The sequence below is a fragment of the Hippichthys cyanospilos genome, chromosome 2 (assembly GCF_059441005.1).
Source record: "Hippichthys cyanospilos isolate Australia breed blue-spotted pipefish chromosome 2, RoL_Hcya_1.0, whole genome shotgun sequence".
In the NCBI taxonomy this organism is placed as follows: Eukaryota; Metazoa; Chordata; class Actinopteri; order Syngnathiformes; family Syngnathidae; genus Hippichthys; species Hippichthys cyanospilos.
The window spans coordinates 11,581,779-11,591,496 of NC_142370.1; the positions used below are offsets into that span (position 1 = coordinate 11,581,779).

The window sequence follows — 9,718 nt, forward strand, 5'->3', positions numbered from 1 at the left end:
CCTGGACAGGGATTTCGGAGGATTAGGTTGTCACTCGCTATAGCTCATCAGCAAATCTGTCCCGTAATGAAATTTATATGGGCCCACAAAATAATTTAAAGATGCATTCAAAAAAATGAATATGACTGAACCCATTCGTTCGGTGTTCATAGGAAGTAGACAAAACTTCTCACTTTTACAAGCAATACCAAAATGGATGTTGCAACTTACAAGTGGAAGTGACCATTTATATGTCACATGTATATCTTTTTAAATTGACTATTTTACAGCTTAGCACTAAGTACACAGTGCTTCCATATTTGACATGACATCATAACTCCTTTGTCAGTTTTCTACTTCTGTCATGTATGTTAAACATGGGTGCCATCCAGTGTTCGAAATGAGAACTATAGCACCATTTTATTCTTTTTAATTTTCTTTGCACTTCACTGAGCTCCTTGAAAATATGTTGTACACCCATGTATTTTGATTGGGTAGTTTCAGTTTAGTAAAAATGCATCACATTTGTTTATTTAATTCAATCTGTTATATATTCATTTTTAATCAATAGTTTTATGTGTTTATGAATTTCATCTTATTATGTGTTCCTTACAGAATAAGTATTTTATTGACGATGCTAAAAGATCGATGCTCATCATACCTATGGAAACTGTTGGGCACCTGGGCCCCAACAGAAATATTTGGAGTCACAAAAATTACACAATAAAAAGGACAAAGCAATTCTATAGTTAAAAAAAAAACTAAACCAAAAAAAAACACAGAGTCTTTGCAAGAAGCTAATGCTGACATCCCAATAACCAGTGATGGTTAGTGTCAGTGTTTGTGAATACACCAAAATATATTAAATTATAGTATCGCCTATTTAAAAGTGATATCACTAATCACCAAACAATGTTTAGTGATATCACCTAACAATGTTTAGTGACATCACAGTTTAGTGAACACCATATGAAAGAAAATACACATCTGGGCTTTCTCCAGATTTGTCCAACTTCAGTGAGAGACAGAGTCTGACTCACACAGCTTATCTAGTACAGCGGTCCCCAACCACCGGTCCGTGGACCGGTACGTGGTTCAACTGGTACTGCATGTTGGCAACATGTTAAACAAAGTTGTCGGAAATGTTTCTAAGTGGTCAAGTGTTGCTTGGACGCACGTTGATTTGAGAGTATGTCTCCGCATCAAAAAATTATGTGTCTCGGACGCAGGGACGCTGGCAAACAAGAGCACTGAATAGCATCGAAAATGTCCATTCACTTCATACAATTTAAGAAAAAATGTTTTATTACTCTGATAAACAGGTGACTAAAAAGAAAGTTATTTTTACCCTGCTATTCCACATATGTGACACTAAATGTTTTTAAGTAATACTGTATACCATGATTTTAGCAGATTTGATCATTTGCCAACTTGAGAATAGATTTTCCTCCATGTGGCCCCTGAGCTAAAATGAGTTTGACACCCTTGCTATAGATTCACTTGCCTTCCATCATTATCATCACACTACCATCCTCATCGTGTCCTCTGGTGCCAGTAGGAGTGCGAAGAGCTGCACGGGGACTTTATAGGCAGCGCCTGTGGTCCCCACGGCCCTTACATTCCTGATGTCCTATTCTGGTGTGTGGTCCTCTTCTTTACCACCGTCTTCATGTCCGCCTTCCTCAAGGAGTTCAAGACAAGGCGCTACTTCCCTACCAAGGCCAGTACCAGTGTAACAACCACTTTGTGGTCTAGCATTTGTGGTCTGTCATTCTGACATACTGTAAAAGAAAAAAAAAAAAAAACGTCCGTGTTTTGTTTGTCTTCAGGTGCGGGCCATCATCAGTGACTTTGCTGTCTTCATCACCATCCTCACCATGGTCCTGGTTGACTACGCTCTGGGCATTCCATCACCAAAGTTACAAGTTCCTAGCAAGTTTAAAGTGAGTCTTATCCAGTCCACGTGATCTGCATATGTGAAATATTGGACTTCCAAATATTCAAAGCAATGACTGATAATCAGTGTGCAATTTTTTCATCATCCTGCTCTTATGCTTTTTGCTTGAGCATCCTGGGTCATATGATTTGAACATCTTATGCTTGATGTCAATCAAAACATCAGAGGCCTGGGGATTGTTGGGAAAAACGCTGTGAGGGAGGCAGCTTAGAAAAAAATTATCATATTTTAGGTGTCAATTTTTTTTCTTTTTAGTGGCAAGAATTTTCGAAATCCTTTAGAGCATTTTATTATAAGGAAAATATTTGACCTGACTTTCTCTTTAAGAAAAAGTCATGTGAAAAAGATGCTTCAACTTTGCTTCATGAACCTGTTGTTGCATTGTTTTACTCCTCTAGATGGCACTGTTTTGTTAAAGCAATAGTTATCAAACCTTTTTTCAGCATTTTACCCCCTGTGAAATATTTTGCTGCCAAGTACCCCCTAACCATTGTAAAAACAATTTTTGGGTTGACTTCCCCTTTAAAATGTAACAGCTCCTTTTCTGTCTTTACTGTTTTTAGCCAACCAGAGACGATCGCGGCTGGGTTGTAAACCCCGTGGGCCCCAACCCATGGTGGACGACCATCGTCACTTTCATCCCTGCTCTGTTATGCACAATTCTCATCTTCATGGACCAACAGATCACGGCTGTTATTATCAACAGGAAGGAACACAAACTGAAGGTACTCCTATCCAAACATGGAAATGACTTCAGAAGAAGTTGTTGGGCTCGTGGATAAAATATCCTGGATTGGGCTGTGGTCTTTCAGAAAGGTTGCGGCTACCATCTCGACTTGTTGGTGGTCGGGGTGATGCTGGGCGTGTGCTCTGTGATGGGCCTGCCGTGGTTCGTGGCCGCCACCGTGCTTTCCATCTCTCACGTCAACAGCTTGAAGCTGGAGTCTGAGTGCTCTGCACCCGGGGAGCAGCCCAAGTTCCTGGGCATCCGCGAGCAGCGCTTTACTGGCCTCATGATCTTCACCCTAATGGGATGCTCGGTTTTTATGACATCTGTTTTAAAGGTCAGCAAAATAAAGAAATGAATTGATGCTGTGTAAATATAGAGACCTCACAAATTATTCATCTGGATTTCAATTTTAGTTCATCCCGATGCCTGTGCTGTATGGAGTGTTTCTATACATGGGGGCGTCATCGCTTAGAGGCATCCAGGTGAGTTTTTGGAGTCTTTGAGATGGTTTTGTTGTATAATGTAAGCCCATTGGACTACAAATTCTGTTGGGTGGTTGGCTGCATCTTTTTTTTTTTTTATTAACAAAAGCATTCTCAAATGTTACAACGTTTTCGAGATCCGTCAATCTCAAAGTCTAGTTTTGTCTTCTGAAAGGGTGACGGATGGGCCTTCTCTTGTGGCAAACAAAAGGGTCAGACCTGTTCAGTTGTACAGTATTTAACTTTAAATCCAATATATTTGTGGGCGGAACTCTGGAGGAGTGGTTAGCAACACCTGCTTCACAATTCAGAGTCCCGACTTCAATTCTAGCTACCTCCAGCCTTCCTTTGTGGCGTTTGCATGTTCTCCCTCTGCCTCAGTGGGCCTCTCCTGGCTTCCTCCTTCAACAAAAAACATGCATAAAATGTGTATTGGTCAGTCTTAATTGTCTTTCGGTGTGATTAGGTATGTGAAATGTTTTTCATCCCTGTGTGCCCTGCACTTTGCTGGCAATTAGCTCAGGGTTTCCCCCGCCTACTGTCTGTAGTCAGCTGGGATTGGCACCAGCAAGCCAGCGATGCTAGTAGTGAGCATAAGTGGCTATAGAAAATGGATATATGGATATATTTGCATTTGACATTTAAGAACTGTTTGTTTATAAAAAAGTAGGTACACTTTTTCAATGTTTATATGCAATATATTTTAGCCTAATCGTTATGTAATTGCATTTTTTTACTCTCCCATGTTTAGCGTAGGAATGTTTAAAGCATTGGTTCTCAAATGGGGGTAAGTGAAATTTAAAATACCTTTTAAAAGCAGTATAAAAAATCATTAAAAATAGTGATTACATGTAAATATTTCAGGAAAATAGACTGTGAGTTCAAAAAAAGTTTTGTATTCAATTTGATTAGCCCAAAAAAAGGGTATAAAAAGGGTCTGGCCCAAACTGCCATTATGCCACCTAGCATCAGCTGTTAAAAAAAAAAAAAAATCTTTGTTTAAAAATAAGTTAAGGATTTCTTTTTGAGAACTGACCTTTACTGTGATCCTAAAGGAGCAAACTGTACTGTATGTTGATAGTACGTCTTATGTGCACAAACCTTTATTTACTTACTTGTTCTTCTTTTTTTGTTGTATTAAATGGAGGTCCAAAGTTTAATAAATCAGACAGTGTTGGCACAGAACTCTGTTTGAAGTCCCCCCCAACCAAAAATGCCTTGGGGCGAAATCACTTCAATAAGTAGGAAGGTAGCTAACTAGCTAGCTAGCTCGATCGACAGACAGAGACAGAGAGAGAGAGAGAGAGAGAGAGAGAGAGAGAGAATGTTTTTGAGAAAAGGTGAGTAGCTACATGTGACCTCTGTGTTTGCAGTTTTTTGATCGTCTCAAATTGTTTGGGATGCCGGCCAAACACCAGCCTGATTTCATTTACCTTCGCCACGTTCCACTGAGGAAGGTGCACCTCTTCACCATCATCCAGCTCAGCTGTTTGGTGCTGCTGTGGGTCATCAAGACTTCCAGGGCCGCCATCGTTTTCCCAATGATGGTAAAAAAAAAAAAAAAGAGGGAGAGAAAGAGTGGGCTGGGTCATTCCAAGTCATTGACGCCATTGAGCATGAACCTTTGTTTTGATGCCGATTAAAATGTGTGTTTTGCGTATTTATTTTGCGCAAGGTCTTGGCGCTAGTCTTCATTCGAAAGCTCCTGGACTTTATCTTTACCAAGAGAGAACTGAGCTGGTTGGATGACTTAATGCCTGAGTGGAAGAAAAAGAAACTCGAAGACGCTGCACAAGAGGTGCAGTGATGCTCAAAGGACAATGTGCAGTCATTTGTACACTTTTAAAGGAAAATTTCATCTACTGCACTTTGTGGAGATGACATAGACTCCTGTATGTTGCTGACGGTCACTTCTGCCTCTCCGTAGGAGGAACACAGTATTATTGTAGAAGAAGAAGGCATTGTGCAGGTTCCTCTGGAGGGACAGTTCAAGTAAGTCGTTTTGGAACACCCACATTGTCTTAATAGGTTCTGTGTGTCTCCGCTCGTCCAAACTTGGCACTCTGATGAATGCCATCCGTTTTGATAATCCCAGAGGGCAGCCATTTTATCATTGGCCGTCCAATGAAAATGACATGACGTTTGCTCGGGGCTCAGAAAACAGCCAGTCTCTGCTGACCCGTTTGCTGAGTTTGGTCATGTGAGAATTACAAGTTGATCCATGATTCATCATTACCTCAGCAACTGCAATGGCATTTTCAGTAAACAGCAAATGCCAAAATGGCTGACACTGAGATGGATCCTTCCCTGTATTCCAAAATACAATGGTTAGCTGATCGGCATAGAACATGTTATTGTTATGGAAATTTTAGGGTTGACAGGCTCAACCTTTATCGGCATCTCATTTTACTTTTTATTTTCATTATTATACGTTTGTGTGTACTTGAAGGGGTGACCCAGCTACAGTGAACATCACTGATGAGATGTCTAAAGGTTCCTTTGGGAATGTTTGGAAAGGTGTAAAACCCGTGGAAAAGGAACCAGCTGCCAAGAGGTAGGCCCTCAAAAACAACAGCAAAAAACTAGGGGGAGGGCGGGGTTGTTTTTGGGTGAACCTGACAAGTGTGTAAATTTTTTATTTCCCCATGCGCAAACTGTGTTTTAGTTCCCGGAAAACATTTAAAATACATATACTGTATATTCTTTCGGTTTATTTTTTATTTTTTGTGATGCTACCATTAAATCAGAACTTCAGCAGTGTTTATTTTTGTGAATTTTATAATGAAAGTTGTCATTGTTGTGAAGTGACTCCCGTTACTTAGTTTAGTGACTATAAATTTAACCAACCAATATTTGTATTGGCTTGTCAGACTGTTCTACACAAATACATTTTTTGAATGATCTTTCTATGACCCCGGATTTTATTGTTTTTATTTTTTTTTACAAGTGTGTGTGTGGATGTGACTTATGAGCAGCCCTGTCCTAATGGTTGCCCAGCCAGTAGACTAACATAGAATCTCCTGCATTGCCTCCCTCTGCCTCATTCCACCCATCAAGCTCCCCTTCCTAAACTCTCAGAAGCTGAGAAGCCAAAGGTGAGTCTTGTCCTGTTGCTTCTTTAGGGTTTGCAATAGCGCCAGGTTTTGACCCAATAAATGCTTTTGGTTTAAAAACATACACTACAGTATTCGCCAGGGCGCGCATGCTCGTCTGCTGGCCGTGCATGGTTGCCTTTTGCTTGTTAGGGAGACGACAGCTGGGCCTCGACGGGAGGGGGCAAAATTTAATTGAGAAGCACTGCCCTAGATCATGATATTTTGTATACTTTCCACCGTTAAATATATGCATATAAATTACGTTTTGCATGTTGGCAAGTTAAGTTCTTATTAAGTGTAAGTTTTATGGTACTAACCAGGAAGTAAAACGTCTTGCCGGCGGTCCGTGCTTCTCACCGTGTGGCTGCCGCTTCCCCTTTATGATGTCGTTCAATGCCGCCGGCCACAAAACATCCATCCAGCTCTCATCTTGACCCCTTATCCTCATGAAAGTAACGAGGTGTTTAAAGGTGCCAAAAACTGGCCTTTTACTGGCATTGAAATGGAAAACAGCGTCCATAGATCAGAGTCACTGACACACGTTCCTCTCATCAAACCAGTCGCCATGGGAACCCAGTATTCAAAAGAACATTTGCACCCACGGTGGCCGCGTGCTCGCAAACATACATTTTGTCCCACCTAGACACAGTGAAAAGACACGATTTATTTGTGAACGTCACATCACTAATATACCAGGATTGCAATCAACCCCATTGAGCACCCCTTGTCTAAACACAGGATTCTGATCAATATTGCTTTATAAATATAAAACAAATTGCAAAAGTTGACAGCCAGTCACAAAATGGCCGCACCCTGCAATGGATAAAACCAGGCGGATGTTGCTTCTAAATTCATACCCATAAACCGAATGTTAATCGGAATGCTGTGTTTAGATCTGTGGTGGTACATAGGACATAGTCGTAAAGAAAATGACTTGACTGCCTTCAACGTAAAGAAATGAATTACATGTGTTGTATTTTAAACTAACATATGGCTGACAGAGGGAAGACAACTAGCGTAATGCTAACTCACGATGCAAAATGCCGTCATGGGCTAATGAATAGCAATGATGGTTCTGTGTTGCAACCTATAACCCTTCTCACAATCTGCCCATCTCTCCGCTCTTTATTTTTTTTATACCATCTAGCTAGCTATCCAATCAGATCGCTCCATCGTCATACCTATGCTGCTTCCAGCCTTTAGGGGCATGTTTGCATGATATTTTAGGAATGTAACACTAGTTCTGTTGCATCGCATAGCCATATCCTCCCGAGCCCCAGCCTATTCGTTTGGACATTTGTTCAGTTGATGACATGCCGGCCCTTCCGATAATGTCTCTCGTGGTGGGGTGAGATGCAAAAAAAAATTCAGCTATCTTCCTGAGACAAAATGGACACAAAGGTGGACACAAACGAATAGGCTTGTTCCTAGGAGGATATAGTCCTTAATGGAGTTGTTCCTTTCACAATTACCCACAGCCTTCCTTTGCATGTACTAAACAAAGTCATTTTCTGGTATTTGAGTTTTTGTTACCTTTTTTCTCCTCACTTGCCCAGTTTACCCAAGAAAGTTGAGAAGCGCCACAAGCGTCGGAGGCACGACAAGAGCTTGGATCGGGAGACAAGTTTGTGATGACACACACTGGCAGACAATGCCATCGTTCTGTCTGTTCTGTTCATTGAAAAAAAGAAGCTGTGCCACACTCCACCACCTTTGTACTGTGATACACCGATTTTTCTTTTGTTGTATGTGTTGTGTGAAACTTGTGAATAAAACGTAAACTGAGAAACAACGTTAAAACGTCAGTGCACAATTGTGTGAAACCAGCAACAAAATGGGCCAACTAAAGGACATCTTTTAACAAATGTTTAATTATATTTCATATGTTTTGCAAAACCTGTAACGTTTATAAAATCCTGCCTCAGCCAAATTCTTCAATCGCTAAATATGTGATGGACTTCACTGTAGAATTTAGGATTTCTGTGAAAAAGTGTGTCTAAAGCGAATCATTTTGGGGGAAAATATTATATGAAATCTATACAATGAATATATATTCTGTATATTATTTTCTGTGATGTTCCGACTCTTTTTGTTTCCCTTATCATTTTTAAAGTAGCACTCGATCTGAGCCTCCTTTGGCAAATCACTACTTGCTACTTTGTCTTTTTCTCTTTATTTATCGTTGCTAAACATTCGAGTGGCTTTTAGAAAACTCTTTACCGCTGTCAGTACGTGTCATCTACAGACCTAGGCTGTCTTCTGTGTTGTGTTGGCGTTCTAAATGTGTTTTTTTTAATGACACCATAGTACTTCTAGGGATGCAATAATGTTTTGGGTTTTTTTTCTGCAAAGGGCAACCTGTAATATGTGCTGAATGGTCTTAACAATGTACCATATATATTTTGTTTTCTTCAGTGTTACTAATATTATATTACTACAAATGATGTCTAAGGCATTTTTCTGATGTAGATGTTGATTTCCCAATATTTGACGCTTCTCTTGCTGCTTACACAAACTAATAAGAGGTCAAAAGAATATCACTATCACATATTTTGACTGCATCTGTGTGTATTTTATTATTATTATTATTATTATTTTGCCTTAAATTTTGATAGCTGATAGCCAAGTACTTTCGGTTCACAATTTTATGCCAGATTGTGTAGTAATCAGTTCCAATTTGTTGTTGAATTGTGCTTTTGCTCAGCAGACTGAGGAGAATGCAATCAAGAGTGTGTATAAAATTTCAATAAACATACATAATGTTATGCCGCCCCATGGTTTATTTTTGTTTCTAAACTCAAGGAGCCACCAGGAGAAAAATAGTACTCACGGCCAGTACTTTCAAAGGGCACTTAGAAATTTTAGCCTCTTGTGTATTGGGGCTTTTACAACATACTGGGAAATATCTTGCGCTTTGTTAAACTCCGCTTTAGACTTTTACTTACCCCAAATTAAAAAAACAAAACAAAACATTTTAGAAAAGTAAACGTTATCTGCGGCGTCATTGTAGGATATGGCAAAAGTGGGGTTGGTTTCTGGCTATGCGCACGAGACATACAGGGTGCATTCAAATGCATTTGGACATTTCAAAGTCAGGCATAATTACCTTTTATCTATTATAGATTTATTTATTTATTAATTTAATGATCTGGGGTTACCCACTGCCTGATTTACCCGGCGACAGTGGATTAATGGGATAAGCCCCCCCCCCCCCCCCCCCCCCCACACACACACACACACACACAACCAAAGCACTGTTTACAGTGAATTGTCTTTAAACATCTTTTATGAAAAACAAAATAACTAAAAAAGGATAATTAAAAATCAACAAAGTGCGTCTTTATTCAATGCGCTTTATTTAAAAAAATCTTTAGACATCAAACAAAAAAAGCACTTGGTATCTTTAAATGTCTACGACCATAATGCCAATAGTCACGCCACATTTTACACCTTAAGAATCATTGCAGCAAGACCG

The 9,718-nt window shown here is 39.8% G+C and overlaps 1 protein-coding gene across 4 annotated transcripts in view; it reads left to right on the plus strand.

Moving 5' to 3' along the window:
• The window catches only part of LOC148427292 (sodium-driven chloride bicarbonate exchanger-like), a 32,335-nt gene extending 23,327 nt beyond the window's left edge, over positions 1–9,008 (plus strand). For 3 of the 4 annotated variants that reach the window (XM_088436765.1, XM_088436774.1, XM_088436783.1), the window contains 10 exons: positions 1,538–1,699; positions 1,809–1,922; positions 2,500–2,661; positions 2,749–3,000; positions 3,080–3,148; positions 4,522–4,695; positions 4,824–4,946; positions 5,076–5,140; positions 5,598–5,702; positions 7,800–9,008. In XM_088436765.1, the coding sequence (XP_088292891.1) occupies positions 1,538–1,699; positions 1,809–1,922; positions 2,500–2,661; positions 2,749–3,000; positions 3,080–3,148; positions 4,522–4,695; positions 4,824–4,946; positions 5,076–5,140; positions 5,598–5,702; positions 7,800–7,875 (1,302 nt within the window). In that variant the 3' untranslated portion in view covers positions 7,876–9,008. Of the gene's footprint in view, positions 1–1,537; positions 1,700–1,808; positions 1,923–2,499; positions 2,662–2,748; positions 3,001–3,079; positions 3,149–4,521; positions 4,696–4,823; positions 4,947–5,075; positions 5,141–5,597; positions 5,703–6,205; positions 6,244–7,799 lie in introns of all 4 variants that reach the window. The other variant, XM_088436791.1, reaches the window with a different exon arrangement.
• The last annotated feature ends 710 nt before the right edge of the window (positions 9,009–9,718 follow it).